Here is a 22,688-nt window from a genome sequence, read left to right on the forward strand (position 1 = left end):
TGAAGAGTCTCTATAAACTAACATTTACCATCGACATGACATGTTAGGGTATTCCTACCTTCATGTTCATTTACTTTTTTAGTTTTTAGAGAGACTCTATCCAGTTAAAAAAGTTCAGTAAGTAGTGGAAAAGTGTATTGCTACTCCTATTCTGGGAGATGAGGCTGTATATCCACATCTTTACCAACAAGCCACAATAACACAAGATAAAAACAGTAGACCGAGAAAGACAATTCTTCTGTTGCTTTAGCTTTGATTGATCTTCAGTTCTAGTGTCTCTTGTTAAAACTACACATCAGCTGTAAATCCCTAAAAACACTCAAAGGAGGGCATGTTTTTTCAACCCTGACAGCCCGGACACACCAGGAACGTCAGGAGCGTGTGGCGGCTGCGTGGTGTGGTGGCTGCGTGATTCACACGTCAGACGTTCACACCAGCTGCATTTCAGCTGTGTGTCAGCTGCGTGTTTGCTGCGTTTCTGCTGCTGCAGCTGCTGCGGTCAAGCCTTTTCTTTCTACATAGAGTTTGCCTTTTAATGGCCATTTCATTTCATTATAAATATCATTTGTATTTATTTTAGACAGAGAAAGGTTAGGAAACGTGTGGTAATTTGTAAATAATAGTAATAATCCACAATTAAAACTCTGTACTATATTCATTCATGGAGCTCTCCAAGTCACTGCATGTTCTAGAACACTGTCCGGCACATATTTCAGAATAAAAGCCTCGTGTTAACAAATGAAGGAATTCCGTCCACAGAAAAAAACGCTTTAGTGCTTTTATTTTGAAATGAAAGCAGGAAGTGTTGATTTAAAAATAAGTCTTTACTTTTTTTTTATCTCCGTAACATATTCCACAGATAGACATCGAAACTGTAATAATGTAGCTGATATGATGTTAATATACAGTCAATAGATCACTTTCACTGTCTGTCGCTGCTGTGAGACGCGCGCGGCACGCGTCAAAAATAGGCCAGACCTCTATTCTCTAGAAGAGATGCAGTGTGGCTGCTCTAACCTGTTAACACGGACGCCGAAATAAAAAACAACAGGTAACGCAGCCGTCACACGCTCCTGACGCTGCTGACGTTCCTGGTGTGTCTGGGCTGTTGGTGTCTGCATATCATGCTGCATCATCAGACAGGTCCTTTGAGGTAGGGGTTGCACGATGTAAGGAAAATATCTGATATGCGATAACATTGTTGAGTATCGTGATAATAATAGGCGTTTTACTTGCGATAAATAAACAAATTGGAAAGGATTCTGTCGTTCTGCTGCTTTCAGTATGCTGCTAAAATACAGCAAATTGACTTGTTGAATTAAAAAAATAAAAGGAACTTTTTTCCAACATTATTTTATTGAACAAAATGAACACTGAACTGAACACAAAAAGCACCAATTAAAAAAAAAAAAAGAAGAAAAGAATAAATGATACATTTTAAAGTGCAGTTTTCTATGAGCAAGTTATTCAACCTGCATAACTGGGATTTTGATAAGTGAGGGGGACATTAACCCCACCTGATGGTGAAATTTTTGGAGCCACTTCTGGGCACTATAATTAATCAGGGAGTATGTCATTAGTAAAAGAAAATCACATCGGTAATAACTGAAATAAGGACACACAGAAATCATATCTGCTGTGGCGCCCATTGATGAATATTTCTGAGCTGACTAGTTGACCGTTCACACCTCAGCTGAGTGTTTCCTCAGCTCTGTGAAGACTCCCAGTGACTTGTTGCTGATGTTACTGACAGAGTGAAACCACAGTTAGTCATTCAGTTTCTCAGCACTCTGCTGTGGAACAAATCACTGCTTTCAACATCCTTCTCATTTACATCTTATTTAAAAGAATGAATCACTAAGTGAGCTCCCCGTCGCTGCCTGTCAGCGCTGCTCGTCTCATCGTGATCCTGCAGGTACACGTTGAACTGAAGACTGTAGTGTAGAACAGCTGATCCTGGTTCACCATCTGTATGTAACCTGCCTCATTAATGATGACCACTTCCTCTCAAATAGACTCCTCCAGCTTGAATAGCGTATTTTGTGGAGATGTTGTGAAGTGTTCTAGTGAACCCGTACCTGAGAGTGTGTCTCTTATTACAGTCAGAGCACCACCGTGTTATAATAGCAGCATCAAACAGGCTTCTAGTGCTGCAAAAGATGCTTAAAAGTTGTCTTCAAAAAAGAGACAACCAGACGATGAAAACACAGGAGATGCAGTTGGTGTGGTTGGCAGGGATGATGGTTAACTACAGTAGCTCCTTGGGTACAATAAGACCAGGTATAGAGAACAATGACGCCCAGCTAGCTGACATAAAATGCTGCAGTAATATCCAACATATTGTTCCTTGTTGTGATTGTGGGATATATTTATGGCTGTGTTGTACTTGCAGTGGCTTTTATTCCGTGCTTTTAGTGGTGAAGCACCTCGTGAAACTGGCTCAGCTTTCTGTACTCTGAGGTGTTATTCTGGGTATTTGGAGGAATTGTATTAATACTGCTTTGTGTTTGATTAACCTCTATATGATTGAGCATTTATATATTTGCATGGATTAGGGCTGCACCACAATATTTCATTTAAAATGGTATTTTGACACATATTTCACCTTAAACAAATAATGCGCCTCCTGCGATTTGAAAATTGCAGTGTGCCACATTGAGATTTCGATAACATTTTGATTAATTGTGCAGCTCTAGCATGCATACCCTGTTTTGTTTATGTCAACCAAAATGTGACACAATGATTGGTCACAAAAAGATGGGACTTGCTTATCAGTGACTGATATACTCACTGGCCCGCTCACTCAAATGTTAAATGTAATGCATCAAACAGACTCATGCATATAACAAGAAAAACCTGGAGTTGTAACATTGCATGGATGTAATACAGATATCGACCTGCCTACACAAGGCACGGGTTGAATTGAAACTACAGTTGGATAACAGCCGGGCCATCAATCACATTATGTGTGCTTGTTTCTTTTAAAATAAGAGCATGACCTTAATGATTTTCCTGGTTATTGAGGCTAAATGAAGTTCAGCTAAAGTTTAAAACCGTCGAGGATTCAATATTTCCCTGCCCACATGCTGCAGTCTGCTCTCTTTGCCACTCTGTGTTTTCCGAAAACGCTTACAACTTTCTTTATTTGAGCATCTGTGATGTTATGCAACACATACTTTCTCACACCATTTAGCTATAATTGTAGATGAGTGAGCAGGAAGTGGCACACAGTGTGGCCCACAGACTAGTAATACAGATTAGCAGCTGCAGGGACTGAACCTGAAACCCTTTGGTGAAGGACCACCTCGGTACCTGCAGGACAGTTTGCCTCCCAGTTAAAGAAAAACCGACCTGAACCTGTGACCCTCCAGGGTTTTCTTCTTATGTCGCATTTACACCAAGAGCGAAGGGAATTTTCGCCTTGCTTTACTCGCACGAGTCGGACCGCAGGTATCATTTGTGTTCATTCGTGCTAGACGCACTGGAGAGGAGGAGGAGCCGGAATAACTACACAATGATGTTGATTTGTAAAAAGTCTGAATTCATGCTTTGTCAGGTCCGTCCGCAAAATGCCTGTTTTCTGAATGGAGTTTGGATGGATCGGTGCCAGGCTATGCAGCTGCTCCATCAACACTCAACATAAAGTCATGTAGGCATAAATACAGCAGCGACATTGTTGTTTATACCATAGACAGTCTGTCGTTTATACACAGAGTTTGGTCCGGTCTTTGTACAGATATGATGTACTATCGTAGCTCTGGGTGACCACAGACAGATACCAGATTTTCTGATTCAACAACGTCAGTGACGACAGTAGAATCTCACCGCTGATGGGCTTTTGCGACACAGCGTTATGCGTATTTCTTGCTTGAATATTTCAACTCCCATGAAATAGGCGAGTGGCGCAAATTTCACGTGTTTGTGTTGCACCATTTGCGTTGCCCAGCACCAGTTTGCGTCTATTCGCTTCTTTGCATTGACTTTGTACTGTATGTAATCACGCTGCGCGGAAATTTTGCTTCGCTCTTGGTGTGAATGTATAAAACAATGGCAGAAAAGACACAATGCAAGTTGCTGACTAATAATAATAATTGAATAATGAACATGCATACATAATGTAAGTAGCACCTCTTTAGTGTATACTAATATATGAGGACAAACGGCAAATTATGTTTATGGTTTTTGAATTTGTTTTCTATTTGTTTACTTGTGATCGTTTCTTTTTCAGATTGTTTCTTTTTTCTTTAAAGTGGCAGTTTCACTGTAAACGCATTCAGTCTAAGAATTTTTGCAGAAGTTTTTGTATTAGTCTCATGTAGTTAAATGCTCTTCTGTGGCAAACAAATGATTACTCAGACTAAAGACATTATGACAGTATGTTTTAATGTGTAAAAACTGTTTTGGTATTGTAGTTTTTCACTGAAATACACTCGGAAATGCAGAAAGGAAAATGTTTGCGCAGCACAAAAGAAATGTTTTGAAATGTTCAGTTTCAGTATCAGTTTTATTGGTAACAGAAAATATGCTAAGAATGATTCAACATGACCTAAAATCATAAAAATGAAGCTCTCCGATGGCTGCAGTGTTGCTTTGTGTCAGCAGAGTTACTGCTGGTTGTTGTTCAGTAGCTTGTGGGAGTTTCTCTTATTTTCTCTGATTAAGAGTTTTCTTTTGTTCATTTTCAGCCACTATACAAAATAAGCAAAAAAAAAAAAGACATTAATACATCAGCAATACAAATAACATGCAAGGGCGACACCCAGAGCCAGAAACAGCATTCAACAGTTTTTCTTTCTTTTGTATACATTCTTTATACAAGTCATCTCAAGTGGGAGCAGGAACCTGAGATATAAAAAGTGGTTGGAGAATAAGCGATGGTATTACTACTATCACTCATCCACTCGAAGCAAAAGGGAGAAAAAAAAGATCATTCAAGGATCTTGCAGTCTCAGTGCTCCTCCAGGTTCTTATCAGAGTCTTTTAACAGGCATGCTGCTTGTTTCCATGCTCAGCAGCTCCGTGTTTACTTCAACTTTTCGTTTTCTTCCTTCTCCCTAGAACCCCGACATGCTGACGAGGAAGATAAAGCTGTGTCACATCAACGCCCACATCACATGTCGTCTGTGTGATGGCTACCTGATCGACGCCACCACCGTCACCGAGTGCTTACACACCTGTAAGTCCCTCCTCCTCCTCCTCACACACTTCCTGTCTGGGATTTCAATATTCTTACTTTCTCACTTCTGCTTCTCAGCTCTCTGTTTTATTCCTGCTTCTCTTTCTGTCTCGTCATTCTCTCTTGTTTATTTGACACGCTGGTTGTGTTTGTCTCTGAGGGGGTTTTTCTGCTCTAAAAGGTGTTGCCTTCAGGATTTATTCCTGATGGGACGAATCCTGCAGGCGGAGATGTCTCTGTGATCCACGCAGCTCACAACAATCTCACCCATAAAACAAAACACTCATGGTTTATATGAATGTCATTTTAACATATAAGTCAGTGCCTTAAACCTGAAGTGAACAGAATGAGATTCTTGTCACCACTAGGTAATTTGCACATTTATTAGCCCTCATAGGAGGTGAGAAGATGTCATCTCTCATTCACGCAGTGGCACATCATTGTATCTTGGATTACAGTCATTATACTGTCTGGTCAAAGCTGTCGCTATCACTCTACATAAAACTTCTCAAGCCTAAAAGCTGCTTTTTATATTGCATTTTCTCTTAAAAATACACTTTAGAAGAAAATGCAAGGTGCACATAATTACTTCCAAGTGCTCTACTTCGGTTACATCCTCAAATAACTTCTGACTTTTCATCTTCTAATGTGATGAATTTAATAAAATCTGTTAACTGTTGTGCAAGCATCCTCAACAGGGTACAAATTCTATTCATAAAATGTTTTTATCATGTAAAACACTCTTTCTCAGTCAAGTTTATAGCTTCTTTTGTTGCTGATTTTCAGCAAACAAATACAGAAATCCAACATTCTTCAAAGGCAGAGAGAAATTCAAATCAAATGCTCACTGTGCTTCAGTTGAAGCAGTTCACAAATTAAAATGGCAAAGCCTTATAAAGTCCTTTTTTTTAATGAAACGTCATTTGAAATATGAACATAATTAACAATTAAAAGGTGTTTTCAGTGGGATTATAAAGTTAAATCAGCAGCCAATTTGATTGTGCATTCTGATAAGTTATTGAAGACCTTTTAAATATGACAGAGTAAGAATACTTTATGTTGCACTTTTCAAAACAGAAGCGCTTTACAGAAAGGAGAAAAGAAAAAGAGGAAACAAAACTAAAGAATATGACGTTCTAACATGAAGAAAAAGCCAAAGAAAAGATGATTTGAAAAATGTGCCTCGGATTTTTGCTTCACACTTGGCAGAGACTGATCTGAAGGAGCAACACGCTTTGACAAAGGAATTAACTTTAATGCTTAGTTATTAGTTCAGTTAGTTGAGATGTGATGTGATAAAAGCATGGATGACTTTATTAGGGGTTTAGGCTTGAAGGAAGGACTTTTTCATTGTTTGTTGAAAGACACGACTAATTCTTTTTAAACATTTTTTGTTTTCCATTGAGTAATAGTGCATATTATCTGGGTTTAAACAAAACAGCTTGTTGTAGAAAATGCATTATAAAATGCAGATGTAAACCATGCCACAGCTTTTTGGTACTTTCGTCATTGCCCTTGCAAAACAAGTTTTAGGGCAGCGCTTCCTCTTCAGATCCCTCACCCATCTAGCCAGAAACTTCCTGTACAACCAGCGAGGCCTCGCGTATTTTTCAGCCTCAGTATTTCTTGGTCAGATTGTGCAAAAGCAGAAGTCTGACCTTGAATTAGCGCGTTGGACAGGAATAGGGCTTGACTTCATGATTTGAGCACCAGAATGAGAAGCAGTCAGCAGCAGGTTCAGTTTATGCAGAACATCTAACATTACTCTACAGAGGCAGATTTCTTATTAGCTCTTTCAGTCTGTGTGTGAGGTTTTAGCTTACACATCATGTCAGAGGTCAAAAATAAAGAACAAAAGGAGGAAGGCAGCATATATAACCTCTCATCAGTGGAAGTGATTTCACCTGAGGGGAGGCGGATCCTCTCCAGACTGGAGTGAATGTTTCAACCACCCTGCCTCAAGTGTGGTCATGTGATCTCTTTCTAGGGCTTTTAATGGCATTTTTCAAGACGTCACTGAGTTAAAGCTTCAGTAGGCAGTATATATATTTTTGGCATCAATGGGCAAAAATTCCATAATAACCTTTCAGCATATTGTAATGCAAGTGTTCTGAGAGATAACTAGACTTCTGCACCTCATCATGGCTCTGTTTTCAGGCTTTAAAAAATCTGTGATGGGAGACTTTCACCAATCCCAGGTCATTAGAGAGAGAGAGAGAGAGAGAGAGAGAGAGATCCTATTGGCTGTGCTCCGGTCATGTGACAGGAACTTCCTTCACCAGATTTCACAATGGTGGCGGCGTCACAAACTTTCTCATTTTAGAGCTAAACCGTGCACTACAAGATGATTCTGAAAACATTTGAGGCGAGAAATAGGCATTAACTTAACATAATATTGATTCATATTTGATCTGCGCTGCCTAGTTTGACCGTTTGGTCGGCGTTCACGAGTGATTGACAGCCGGCTCTCATAGATGGCAGCAGGACGGCAGTACTCAGATCAGCTCTGACTGCTTGTTTTCCTCCAGTCTGTAAAATCTTGCAGATGCCGTTAGGAGCACTGGAGGACACCTGAGGACACCTGAGGACACAGAGGCACATGATTTTTTTCAGGTTACCTGTTTCATGTACTAATATCACGATATAGCGACCGTTTTATTAAAAGATCTTTTTTTTTTTTTCAATTTGCTCCAATCTCGCCTACTTCAGCTTTAACAGTCTCAGCCTGATTACCTCATCTGTTACCTCAAGTGCCCTTTAATGCTCACATAAGATCTGGGCCATGAACCAACATCTTGTTGTGAAATAATAATGCTGCAAAATAATGAACGGAGTCTGGATTTTGAGCTTGAAGGCATTCTCGACCTCCCCCTACTGTGTTGGGAGCTGTTTAATCGAACTCCTGGTACAGTACATTTGGGTTGGTGAGATTATTCTAATCAAACTGGAGTGTGGACCAATCAATCGTTCTCTGGTCCGACTGAAACAGACCAACGTGAAACCTTTTTGTTTATTTAAAGTGAGAAAAACCTTGTAGATCAATCCCAACAACAAGTACTTAAGTTGAACATTTTACTGCATCTTTAAGATTCACAAACCCAAACAATAAGCTGTTCCCTCCTGCTATTGTTTGCAGATTAAATCAACACTAATTAGCTCTAAACAAGATACAGAACCGAACACCTACATGGTTAACGAGAGCCTGCAGCGTTATGAAAGATCAAATTGTATTAGACGTGTAAGATGAGCCCAGACGATGTAATACCCCGTCTGTCCACTAGAGGAAGCTCTTCTACCACAGATGGAAGCTGTTCTGCTCGCTGTAAAACATCAGAGTAGACGAGACGCTTTGATTCTCCCTCTCACTTTGAAAAAAGGGGCTCCACCATCAGACAAAGAGATTCACATCACGTCACCACTGCAGCTGTTCAGACAGACCTCTGCAATAAAACTCAGACTGTCAGGTGGAGAAGGATCTAATGGAGGCACGCGGGCAGTGCTGGTTCTCAATATGTGTCACACTTGAAGGTTTCCATAGGTGAAAGGTCAAGTCATTCATCTTTAAACATCATTTATGATGTTAGGTTATTCATCAAAATGTTGTAACAGCTTTGAAAGCAGTGATCTGGACAGTCAACAGTTTGTTTTCATTACATCAGTGTGGACATCTTTTTCTGCAGGATTGTCACGTTCACACTCTTATTGCTTTCTTTTTTTCACTGTGTAGTCGTTTCATCAGTTAGCTGATTGACAGAAAATTTATTTAATAACACCATATCCCAAATATTCCCTGGTTCCAGCCTCTCAAATGTGAAGTTTCGCAGCTTTTCTCTTTTTTATATCATTTTAAGTGGAATATCCTGAGGTGTGGACCGTTGGTCAGACAAAACAATCAATTTGAACAAGACACTTTGGGCTGTGGAAAATTATCATGGGCATTTTATAGATTAATTAATTAATTAATAGAAGAAAGAGTTGACATTTTAATCAATAAGTGTGTGGTGATCGTTCTTTCTGTTTACAGTAAATACATAAAAGCAATGTTCTTAAACAACAAGCATTGCACCTGATACAAGTAAATGTAAACAGCGACTGAAGAGGAAACACAGATCCTAACAGCAACATTTATAGTTAAATAATTCAGCTGATGCTCTCATCATCATAGGTTAAAATTCAACTTTTAAATCACCATCATTACAAAGCAGAGCTCAACTAGGGTTGGGAATCCCGATTCAATTCAGAGGGCTAAAATGCGATTATAAAAGGATTATCGATGCATCTTGACGCATCGAAATGTTTGATTTCTAGACATGATTTATTTTGTTCTCACTGTGGGATTACTTGCTACTTTTAAAACATAGCGTATTTGTAATGATCCATAATTACATAACAACTAACACACAGTGTGGCTTGTGTCCACGTCGCTTTTCCCTTCAACTTCTTAGTTGCTTCCACACGCTAGCTCAGGGGTTGCCCGTCAGATTGTATCCCTCTGCGGTTGCTCATGCTCAGCCATCCTCACCAAAACTCAAACTAGCTTAGAATTTAAGCACGATAAGGGTCCCTTTAATTTGCTTATTAAAGAATTGTGACCAAAATATGATCTGGAAAATAGTGTAAAAATAAACTTGTCAGTAGGGAAGGGATGATATAGGATTTTATTGCGGATTATGATAAAAAAAACAACTCTTACAATAAGTTGATTGTGGGGAATTTCCATTGTCGGGATAATCGTGAATGTTGTCACGAGGGACTTGAAAAAGCTGTCTAGCTCGCTATCATGGTAGATAAGTGAAAAATAGGTTTAAAAAATACAGAAATTATCATGTAAGAAAGAACATAGTCACAATGTTGCTTTTTTTAAAATGTATCCTTTATTTTATTTGTGCAGGGAGACCTTATGATTGTTTGTTTTTTCACAATGTATGTTCAATAAAAAAAGATATGTGTCCTAGCTGTGATGCAATAGAAATATTTGTTTCTTAACAACATGTAAGGTAACATGATCCCAGTATGTTTTAGTGCCATTTTCAGAGTTTTATTTTGATGATTATCGGGATAATATCTTGAATCTCCATGATTTTGGCCAAAATAATCCTGGCATGAAATATTCACATCGTCCCATGCCTATCAGTGCTCTCTGGTGGACAAACTGGGTATATGAGACACTGTTTCTAAATGACCCTAAAGATATGATTGGCTCTTCTGTAGTGACATTTATTGTTACATATCAGCCGATATATACGGCGATATGATCTTTGATGCGCTGATCTCGGCCGGCCAATTTGTCAGTGGGGCTCTAATTACGAGCTATCGATGGTAAAGTTTGCTTTCCTTGCAGCTGAAAGTGAAATGATGAGAGATTTTAAAATGCTGAATATGTGATTGTCAATCATCAAATCATCAATCAGTGATTGCGATCACTGTCATTTGGTAACGTACTAAATACACAGTAGCATTGTTGGCCAATTAATTAATATATCTGTATATGGAGAGTAACAATATCTCCTCTGTGTGTGTGTGTGTGTGTCTCCAGTCTGTAGAAGCTGCCTAGTGAAGTATCTGGAGGAAAACAACACGTGCCCCACGTGTAGGATTGTTATTCATCAGAGCCATCCACTGCAGTACATCGGGTGAGTGAGGGAGCCGCCGCAGACCACACGCACACGCACACGCACACGCACTTGCACAGGTACAATGAGCTGCTGTCTTTCAGTCCTCTTCTATTTTCCTTCACTACCTACAATACTCTCCTCTCTCTAGGTTTCGTTCTGCATTCCTCACTCACAAACATATACGTGCACACACATGCACGCACACACACACTGAGGTTTTGTCAGAGCTCCATCAGTGTGCAGGGAGCTGCTCGCTGCCTCTGGGGGGCATCAGCAGTTCACTGCCAGTAAACAATAAACTACCAAGGAACAAAGTGCTGCTCGCCTCTTACCATCTTATGTCCACTCGGAGGTCACTCTGCTGAGAGTGGTCTGTGTCTGTGTCTGTATTTTTATAGGCATAGATACATGAACATAAGAAGGTTCAATTAATAAGTGAATGCCACTAGAGATGTGCCACCCGCCCGAAGGAATAATGTTCTCCAGTTTAGAGACGTGCACCCGCATGGACACTCCATACCGGTCCCTGTGGGATATATGTAAGAGTGATGACATATTACATTGAAGTAGGCTGGTTTTAAATAGATGAGCATTTATTTAAAGTCAAAGTTCTTCTTTTTTTAGCAATCCTCATTATGAAAAATGAAGCTTAAAATATGTCCACATATTAGAGGATGTAATTAATATTTCCTCATTAATAATGTATTATTTCACCCACCGGCAACCCAGCTGCTATTTATCAGAAATGTTCATTTTATGACCCGGCCTGCCCAATCCGTGGATTGAATCTCATAGTGGATCGTATCATGGAGCGTGTGCAGATTTTCCTATTAAACAAACATTAATTAACAGGATTTTACTGACCAGCAGAACCAGAGATAGCGTCTTTTTTTTATTCCATACATTCTTCTTCCTTTTCAAAACCTTGTGCCTACATTACCCAACTGCACAACATGCAACCCAACTGCTGACAGATTGGGCTGGAGCTTCAGGTGTGTTGTGCTAGTAGTAGCTAATGTAGCCTGGAGTAGAGAAGATGAGGTAGAGAGGTCTGGTTAACCTCACTTCTTTCTAACTTCACACCTCCAAATTGCTTTTTTTATTTTCAGACGTGTAGTCATCAGCCCCAAACGATGCTGACTCAAGTGACATTACTTGAGGTAATTTAGCATTTTTCACACCGCCCCCCCCGGCTTTAACCCACCACAGTCACAGTATTGTGAAACTGTAGTGGACCTCAGAGAGAACAACTGGGAAATATTTGAATTTTTTTGCTTCAAAAACATTAAAAATGTCACCTTCTCTTTGAAATAATTGACCACTTAAAAATGAAAAAGTTTCCTTGTCTGTAATTTCCACACAGACTTCAGTCTGTACTTTGAATGATGAATTTCATGAAGTGATTTTCTCTTCAGGTTGAAATGAAGATGTGACATTTTGGAAGTGAAGTCTTCTTCTTATTGCTTTTATGAAGTTCACTCTTCCAGACTGAATCCTCCTCTCTGAGGGTTGTTGATGTTGTCGTTCGTGCCCCTCTGAGCGCTCATGCATTAATGTCTGATTAATGCGACACCCAAACTTAATGTGCACCAGCAATTTAGTCATTACCGCCTAAACTGCGCTGTCTGCACACTCATTGTTTTGCAGGAAATGCTCCATTTCAGACACATTAGCTCGCCGCACAGCTGTTTTTTTTTTTTTATTGCCTCGTTGTTTGCAGGAAATTGGAGTTGTTGGGAAACATCACAAGTGATTTGAAGGCAAAACACCCGTCAGATGACAGATAAAAACCATCTGCTCATCAGGAAGACTGATCAAAGTTGATGTTTGAGATTGAACTCAAAGTCACACTGAGACGTCTCCTCGCAGAGAATCAGCTCAGCAGAACTAATCCGGCCTCTCGTACTGTCAAGTGTGGCTTTCCTCGATGGTTTTAATCCGTTTTATTACTTCACACACATAAGACAGTAAAATCACCTCAAAATCATACTCCGTGTTACTCTGCAAAGAACAGCCTTGTATTCTTTAGCTCTGGAAAGGAAACTAGTTAATGTAGCTGGCGCTGTTGTAGGCAAAACCACCGAAATTGAGACCAAGTCATGACCAAGATTAGAGACAGAGACGAGACATTTTGAGGGATTTAGACCTATTTCAGACCAAGACATGACACACTTACGATAATATGTGGAACATGCAAATCAAGAGGCACTCCTCCCATTGATCTGAAAGATACAGATTTCCATATAAACACCACAAATGAAGATTCCTCTTCACTCACCTCTTTTATTGCCATATATAATACATATGTGTGTATTAGCCTAAGTGTAGCATGATAAATGTCTGATAAAAGGCATTGCAGAGGGGAATTTTATGTGGGAGTTTTCCTTTGTTTTCTATGAACAAACCACAGTAATGATGATAACAAATAAACCAGACAATAAACAGGTCATTTAGTGAAATCCCCACAGTTGTGGTCTTGACTGGTCTTGAAGTAAAATCCCGAGTCCTCTTTGTCTGAGACCGAGACAAGACCGAGTAAAAATGCTGTTGATTCCGAGACGAGACCGAGACCTTCAACAAACAAGTACTACAACACTAGTAGCTGGTGTCTGTAAATGGTTAATATTTAATTTAATGACGTAAAGTCACAGCTAAATGACCGTTAATTTTAAAGAATATAAACCTTAATATATCGTTTATCATGATCTTAAAGGGTTAACCAACCACACAGGTGATTTTACCTATATTTAATTGATACTTTAACTCATTAACACATGAACTGTCATGGCTACACTTTATGGAGAGGAAAATGAGTAAGTTCTTAATTAATTCTTGATTTTTTTGGTTTGGGGTTTTTGCTGCAGTGATGCACCACTGCTGGATGAATACATAAAAAAAAGTAATTTCCTTGTTTTATAATCCTAAAGGGAATACTAATTTCAGCGACTCTTGCTTTAGCAAGCAAATTGAACTGCCTTACTGTTAAAAGCTGCTTTATAAGTAAACTTGTCACGTCTTTACAGTGACTGTTTTTGTCACAGCCCGGCTCAAAAGCTGCAACTAAGTCTGGAGACCAGACAAGTTTAAAAATGTATGAGATTAAAAAATGAATCATATTTATTTATAAAAAGAACAGAGCAAACAGGTCATGTAAGCCTGTATGGATGTGTGAAAATGCCTGTAACAAACAAAACAAAACAGCAGCTGTGTCAGCCAGAGAAGAGAGACGCTTTGTGGGAGTTTTATATCCTCTGGACCACACCGGTCCAGGTGTGGCTCAGGGACATAGGGACACCTAGTGGACTGGAGAGGTCGTCGTACATTTTATTTAACCTGGTGAAAGTCTCACTGAGATTAAAATCTCCTTTTCAGTGTTATTGTAAGAAAGGGAACAGATACAGCACATATGCCAATTAAACAGTAACACAAAGGACCATATTATACCTATAAACCTAGAGACAGGTGACAAATAAAAGGGAAAACCTATGGGAGCAATGTGTCAGACAGTGATCTCCACCACCTTCATTAAAACCCCAGATAATGAAACATCTTTAAAAAGAACAGCGTTCATCTCTCCAGCAGAGTTTAAAGGTTTCTCTTAATTCAACAGAGCATAACAGTGTCACATTAGCACACAGCAGATCTTAGTAATGGTGTTAAAACCTCCAAACTGTGAGGACACACTACCAGCTCTGTCCAGCAGGGGTCAGTGTTTCGCTGCCTGTTGGAGCCTCCGCACCGTCTAGCAGATACAATGACTCTCCCGGAGGACAGTAGGGGAGACAAACAGGAGAGTTTTTCTTCCATAACATTGCAACAAACCCAATGTGTCGTGTCCGTTAGCTGGCCGGTTGTCAAACGGCGCCAGCGTGTTGATGGCGAGACCCAAGCCCCCACACTGTGCACCTGTATCACCTGCACTGCCGAGCAGGGAAAAGACATTTAACACTGTGACTGACGGAGCATATGCTGCACACCGGCCTCTCAGAGCAGGTGGCATTTCATTGTTTCAATCTAAAAAAATAGGTGCAGTATTGTGTTAGTTATATACAGTATATTACTCTTCTACTCTGGACTGCAGCCACAACTTTCAGGAAAGTTTTTCACAGGCTGCTGCTGTAGGATGCGCGCACAGCGGCATGACAGCTCCCCCAAAAGTGAAGCCAACATATCCCGATCACCCCCTGGTGGCTGGCTCTTAGTTTATGAAGTGCTTTATTTGATATGCAGCGAGTTGAGCACATATTTTAAACGCCACTATTGCAGTCGATCATATTAATTTAATTGTGGGAAGCCAAAATCGTGATTGTGATAATATTAGATTAACTGTGCAGCCCTACTAATAAAGTAACTAACCAATTTCTTGTTCTTTTCAGCCATGACAGAACAATGCAAGACATTGTCTACAAGTTGGTACCGGGACTTCAAGAGGGTAAGTGTCGTCTCTCTTTATGATACAACCCACATGAGATCTTTCACTGTGACCTACTGATGTCTGTATGAGTTCACAAACTGGCTTGGCATCGCTGAGAAAGAAATGCATTTGAATAATATATTCCTGCAGTCATTACTTGGCTTAGAGATCTAATGAAGCATGATTCAGTGCAGACACACACACACCATTGAATTTTAACAACCCAGTGACAGCAGTGACCTTGAGTAAAGCCACCATGATATCTAATGTTTCTCTCTCTTCTACAGCGGAGATAAAAAAGCAGCGGGAGTTCTATCAGAAGTTGGGGATGGAGGTTCCTGGAGACATTAAAGGAGAGCTCTGCAACATGAAGACTCATCTAGATCAACGTAATGGTACGGTCCTTCCCCGCACACACATCCTCCTTCAGCTGTTTTGTCTTGGTTCTATCTGATTAAATACTTGTTTCAGTGAGGCACAGCCGCTGTGTGGATCCAATAACTTTAGTAGCCTGATTTATTTACGTCCCCCTGTTCAATATGACCTTAAGGTAGTACATAACAGACATGGGGGCCACAGCATGCCAAAAGGTGTTGTTTACCTTTTATTATGGGATATGAGTTATGTGTTGAAGGTCCTCCAAATAGCAGTGGGAGTCTACTTGGCTGGGGTGATCAAACAAACCAACAAAGAAGAAAAGAAAACACTAAGGTCCTACAAAGGGAATGCACCTGAGATGAGCACAGTTTAACACACATTTTTGTTTGTTTTTCTACATTTCATATCTGATTTAGTGTGGGCTCACCAAAGCTTGGTTTATACTTGATGCAAAGGGTTAAGGGTGGATATCTACAGCGAACGTTTTGATTTATTTATCGGACTCACTGCAATGGATTTGTCGATCCTTTGAAAAGCCTTCAAGGAGCACATTTCCTCTAATCAGCATCCTGCTTTAATCCTCCTCAGATTTTTGGTTTGATTCATACAAAGACTGTGAACCAGGGGATTGATATTTTTTCACAAGGTAACACAAACAACAACGCCATCTTTCAATGGAAAAAAGGCCACTTCAAAAATAAGTAAAGAAGCAATTAACACAAGGAGATGGAGATCTTGTTTGTAATAAGTAAAAAATCTGCCAATGGAACAAGAAAAATTTGCTTGGTAAGATTTCTTGAAATAAGATGTAATATTTAGGTCTTTCAAGATAAAAAGAAATTAACTGGGAAACCTCATTTTGAGCTATATTTCTCTCGTATTAGGAGGTGTTGTGTATCATAATAAGCCTGTAATGCTCAAATGTAATGTCTGGTCCCTATATCTCACTGAAAGGTTACTTGTTAGGTGATTGTGTCTTATATTAAGTGTTAGGAAATATTTTGACTAGTAATTACACAAATATACTTAGTACGATTTCGAAACGCATGCGTTCATGCTCGGCACAGCTCGGTACGATTAAAGCTGGCTGAACCGTGCCGGTGGAAAAACATCCTATTTTTACATTTTCGGACTAAACACTGTAGATGTGCGGTCACAAAACTGCTTGTTTCAAGGAGAAGTTGTCACCTCGACAGTGTGAGCATCTTGTCATTGTACTATATATAAGGACTGAAGCCCCCGAATCATAATGAGTCACATTAGACAACAACTAACAGCAGAAGCCATTAAGCAGTAAAAACGAAGGTAATTTAGCCAATCAGAATGAGTCCCTGGCTCGCTTGTTGTGCACGACGGCTTTTCCGTCCCAGCTCACTTCCAAGGGGCTGGCGTAAATGTGTGCCCAGAGGGCTGTCATGCCGGCAGGCCTAATCGCTCGCTTAATCCCCCTCTCTGATTTTGGTAATTAAGGCTCAAATGGAAGTGGAACTGCTCTCCGGCTTCCCGTGCCTCGATGCTTGACGTCAGGTTTAGCTACAGCACACACAAACACACTCACACACACACACACACACACATTTTAAGGATCATTTTGCACAGACGCCAACAGAAATAGAAACCCAGTGATTGCATTTCAACGTCGATTTCCGTTCAGTGTGCTAAAACACAAACAAATATCTCTAGCTTTGGGTAGCAATACAAATATGTTTGACACACAAGAAAAAATGTATGGAAATCAAAATGTAGTTTCATTTCATTTGGAGGCTCATTGACCAGGATGTTTTCTCTCCTGGATCAATAAAGAGTTTTGTGCATTTGAAGCTTTTTCCCCATCAGCCTTTTGACATATTTCACTCGTATTGATAACTGAGTTCTGTGTGTTTTGTGAGTTGTTAAAACTGCTGTCAAACTCAAGTGCTGTTGAGAAAATAAGTCAATCGTCTGATCCACCTCAAAGCTGGTCTAAAGGGTTGGCTTCCCCCTCCCAGCTCTTCACACCGGAAGCTAAATGACATGCCACGTCACATTACCATCACCTATCTTTACCTACAGTATATATCCATGTAGGAATAACATTATAAAACACAGTTGTTCATCCGATGAAAGCTTGCATTGCGAGGGACCTTCTTCAAAATGAATGATACTCCTCATTTGAAGGTGCTGCTGCATTGTGACATGCCACCTGTTCAGACATCACAGGATTTCATTGGTTTTATGATGACAGATGGACCAAAGTAGCAGCAGTATAACTTGTTCCAAAGGATTTAAGACACTGTCTGGACTGAATAATATGACCCAAGTCAAATTTGGCACAAACGTCCACTTGGACTCAACGATGAATTGATTAGAATTTGGTGGTCAAAGGTCACTGACTCACAAAACAGGTTTTTGGACATAACTCAAGAATTCATATGCTAATTATGACAATTTCAAACACATGTCTAACAAGATAAAATAACATTGTGATGACATTTTGGATACAAACTGCAACTTGACTGATTGGCGGAGGTAGTTTAAAAATGTATCTGCATTCATATGAAGATATCTGTTTATAGAGATTAGGTGTAGACGTTGTCTCTCACCTCAAACTCCACTCTCACATCTCAAGTTGCTAATCGGACTGTAAACAATGACCACCGCACGGAGGAGAAGTGGTCTTTAGTACAACGGTTCTTTCATAATTGCAGGAACTAAAACCGTTTAATGCCAACTGACACTAAAATGCATATTCTCCCACATAGATCTGATTTTCACTAACCAGGCCAAAAGCATCTCTTGAATTGAATTACTTCAGACAGGTTATATTGAGAGTTTGTGCATCCAGCATCCTCACGGGGGGGGGGGTTAAGTAACTTTTCGCTCTCCAGTCAGAGGAAATGAATGCTCCTCATTAGGTCTTATTTAAGAACGGCAAACTAAAGTTAACGCATGGTAAAGCAGAGATCACACAACACTAACTACAGGCGACAGTGGGCACTCTGTTAATGTTGCCCCTGCCAGCTGAGCTGAACTTCATTACACTTAATTACAGTCTCATTTATCCAGTATCCCTCAGAAATAGGAACTTTCTCTTGGGTCCTCTCTAAATACATCTGCATGTGGCACATTGCTAACCACGCAGGACAGAGCAGCACCTCCTAATTCCTCAGAGCTGAGTTCAGGACCGGAAATGTCAATGCTGTTAATGTAAAGTCCGATAAAATTACTGGAGTCTTCCGTGCAGAGAAATGCCAACATGTGCTTTTCAAGAACGGAAACCAAACAACTTTGCTTGTAGCTTAGTGAGAATGCATTCTCTCTTTTTAGACGACTAAGATTCCTTTAGTGGATTAGTTGTTTATTATGATTTTTTCATGCTGAATGGCTTATTTCTAAGAGACTTAGCACATCTCTGGTAACCTATTTTATTGGTTAAAATCGATGCTAACAGTAACTGACAGTTAATCAATATCACTCTCTCTATATAAGTGACATTGCTTGTAGTATATCTGGACAATTTTTCACGCTCCGTTCGCTTGCTCGCTGTATGTTGGGAAGAGGTGGCCGAGGACAGCCCTTTTGTTTTTATTCAACAGGGAACTGAAAATGTTTAATAATTGAAATGGTATTTAAATAATAGCAAAGTTATATCAAATGTGTGTTAGATAGTCCTGTGGCAAAAATTAGCCATTACCACCAAAACAAACGTTTCATGGCAACCTTTCAGGCTTACAAGCGTTTGATACTCAAATGACAGGATTGGAGTGTCCCTAAGATGTTACAAAGAGACAGTAAAATACACCCTAGATCCGACATTCAACCAATGATGTGACATCACATTAACAACAACAACTTTGCTTTTCATACACTGAGTTTTCTTCCCAGCTACTTAACACTTGCAAAACAAAAACTAGGTTTCCACCAGCACACAACAGACTCATTCCTCTAAATTGCCTGGTTTCCTGAGCACTTAACGCAAGAAAATGGAGGGACACGGTGCCGCGACGAGTCTGCGGAGTGCACTTTCATGACAATATAAACTCCCACACACAGCTCGTTCCCAATGTCGCCTCACTTGTCATTGTATTTGCCTTTGTGATTTGTATGTCAGAGATCCCAAATGCGATCGCGAGACAGAAAGAAAGTCTGTCGGAGACGAGAGTGCTCAGTTTTTAAAATCCCCGGACTGGAGCAATCATCCCATTACCTCAAACACAAACAGGGTGTTCATCTGTGTTTAGAGTCGCTGAGATACTCCAGGGTTGTTTGAAGGTGAGCAGCGACAATAAGAGCGAGCCCCTCTTGATAAGCAATCAGGGAGGCCGACTCTGGAGACACGAGAGCGAGCCCAGACCTCTCCCGCTAACACTCAGTGGAATTGGTGACAGTTAGCCCGAACGGAAAATGGTCACAGAAGGCTGAACGCAATCCCATCTGCAGCCTGTGCTGAAGTCTTAACACACACACACACACACACACACACACACACACACCGTGTTATTACATCCACTGAATCCTGGAAGAATAGACTCTTTGTTTTTAAAGGTTACAGAAAAGCAATACGTGTCTGTGCCGCAATTTTGTCACAGTGCCGAAATTTGGTCTTTGATAACTAAGTTTCATATCTAAAAATTCAATACTGCTGCAGTATTACAGCCAACAAGAAAATCCATAAAATGCGTGTATATATATATAACCACACTTGTCCTGGACTTTGTAGCAGCTGCTTCACAGGGTTTTAGAAGTTGGTTAGGTGTCTTCCACTGCGTTTACGTGCACACAAGACACTAGATTAACGCAGAAAGTGAGACAGCTGCGGAAACTCAAATATTAAAGGCCTTTGCACACAAATGGCTTCGTCCAAAAATTGCATACTATGCACTACATACCCAACATGTGTACTATCGTTCAACATGATTTTGTGTGAATAAACAGTAGTATGCATCTATTCGGACGCAATGAGCTGTAATTTACATCTTGCCGGTTGGAGACCAAAACGACGGTTTGTGAGAGTTAAAATCTGAATTAATTAAAAAAATATATTACACCCAGCAAAGTGAAATCTTATACTTACAGTTAAATTGAAGTGTTATTGACATTAGAGAGCTGCAATTCTGCCCTGTAGTTGTTTTTCAATGGTGTTTAGTGATGATCCAGAGTGTTTATTCCCCTTGTGGCGCAGTCAGTATGTTAATGGAAGTCGGGCATAATGTGTGACCTGGGTGTAGTTGGGGCTCAGGGGTGCTTTGGAGATCATCTTCAATAATTAAAGGTACTTTCAGATTGCAAAACAGGCTTATAAAATGTACACAACCTTGTTTTCTTTTCACATAATCTCATTTAAAACAGTCTCCTCGAGGTGTGCTGAACTGCATCATTCAGGCTTCTACCAGCTCCAACCCCGAAGCTCTGTGTTGTATTATTAAACAGTACCTCACCTTTCTTGCACTACTCTGAACACATTACCCTCAGTAGCGCGTGAGACTGTGAGAAACGTATGTTCGTCAGAGATTGCTGCTCTCTCTAATGTCCTCCATCTGCCTCCATTTTCTTGAAAAGGCACAAAACCAGACAAACTCAATTAGGGCAGAGCTGATGCCAGCCCTCATGTAGGGTAATCAGTGTGGAGAATGACTGTTTTTTTTCTGGTAAGAAGTTGCCCCGTATTAGAGACGTGCCCAGATAGCGGATAAGTCGTATAAAGGATGCGGTGACACCCTCGGACATGTAATTACCTTATAAATGGAACTCTGCAGGAGGTGTTTTTTACGCTCCAACAGGCACAAGCTGTTTAAATACTGCAGAGAGACAAACATGTATCTGACAAGTCTCTTTTTCAACAGCACTGTGGACGTCAGTTAAGCTCAAGCCTCCTGACTTAAGTTAATGAGCACGATGAGAAAAACACGCTGCGTGATCACATGACTGACTGCAGCATAAACTAATGAAGTGCACTTGAACTACACACTGAAGACTTGTTTGTGATTTTGCTTTTACTGTGTATATGTGCATCATGTTTAGATCTGTTACTGGGGAGTAAATACTAATTTGTATTCTGAATTTACAACATGGCAGCTCATCGTTCCTCCTCTCTTTGGTTTTCTGCACAGGTGACGCAAAATCAGAGGAGACGGCCAATAAGGAGGCAGGAGAGGAGAAACCAGAAGAGGACAACGACTATCACCGTAGCGACGAGCAGGTAAGCCCTCGCTTAATAATGGACAGCAATTTCTGCTTCTCATTTCCTCTCTCGAGGGACTCTTCAAATGTCTTGGTTTGCCTAAATTAGATGACAAAAAAAATTACCGTCCCCTAGTGACCATGAAGATAGTTTTGATTTTCTTTGCCTGGGTTTTAAAAGAATTCAGCAGCGTGTTTTATTCCCCGCTACGCTGAATAATCCTGGCTGTCAACAGCAGCTACTTTCTGCCAAATAAAAAAGGTCCCTATGAACTTTAAACTGTTTTCAAACCGACATTAGTGTTTAATCAAAAAAAGCAAAAGGACTCTGGCAAATATAAAACGTTTATCAAAGAAGCTGAACCTGGCTTAAAGGCACAATGAGTAGGATTTTCCTCAAGAAACATCCACTAGAAGTGTGTGGTGGTGTTTGTATCTGCAGAGACCCTGCAGCCCTCTGCCAGGATTTTCTCTTTTCTTCTCATTTTGCTGTGTTCGGGACGTTTATGAGTGTCAACCTCTATAAAAAACATAGCAACCAGGTGCCAGATCGTAAATTCCAGGAGGATGCCCACAAATATAGCGAGGCGAAATGCCAAGCAGACAAAACTCGTTCCAAAATGAGAGAGAATCTGGGGTTGGCTTTCACCCGCTGGCGAGCACCCTAATGGTACGTTTTCATAGGATCCGTCATTTCTACTTTTCCCATTCATTGTCTATGTAAGCAGTCTGGTAGCGCAGCGTTGCATTTTGAGAGACGGACCGTATATTCACCGCACCTCATTGTCAAGCTGAGGTCTAGGCTACAAATCGGGAGCGTCCGGCAACTCACCGCCTCTGGAAACTCTCAAAAAACTTTTAAACTAACCATTTTTGATGTAAAATGAAGACGGATTCAGCAACTTTATGACTTATTTCACGCCTCAAATGCTTTCAGAAACACATT

General features: G+C 40.3%; 1 protein-coding gene across 3 annotated transcripts in view; it reads left to right on the forward strand.

Annotated features, from left to right (window-relative positions):
* The window catches only part of LOC119494460 (polycomb group RING finger protein 3), a 64,079-nt gene that overhangs the window by 33,174 nt on the left and 8,217 nt on the right, over nt 1–22,688 (forward strand). For all 3 annotated transcript variants that reach the window (XM_037780339.1, XM_037780338.1, XM_037780340.1), the window contains exons 3-7: nt 5,059–5,176; nt 10,713–10,809; nt 15,168–15,223; nt 15,493–15,600; nt 21,673–21,761. In XM_037780339.1, coding sequence (XP_037636267.1) covers nt 5,059–5,176; nt 10,713–10,809; nt 15,168–15,223; nt 15,493–15,600; nt 21,673–21,761 — 468 coding nt within the window. The remainder of the gene's footprint in view (nt 1–5,058; nt 5,177–10,712; nt 10,810–15,167; nt 15,224–15,492; nt 15,601–21,672; nt 21,762–22,688) is intronic.

Source organism: Sebastes umbrosus, chromosome 9 (assembly GCF_015220745.1).
Source record: "Sebastes umbrosus isolate fSebUmb1 chromosome 9, fSebUmb1.pri, whole genome shotgun sequence".
Taxonomy (NCBI): Eukaryota; Metazoa; Chordata; class Actinopteri; order Perciformes; family Sebastidae; genus Sebastes; species Sebastes umbrosus.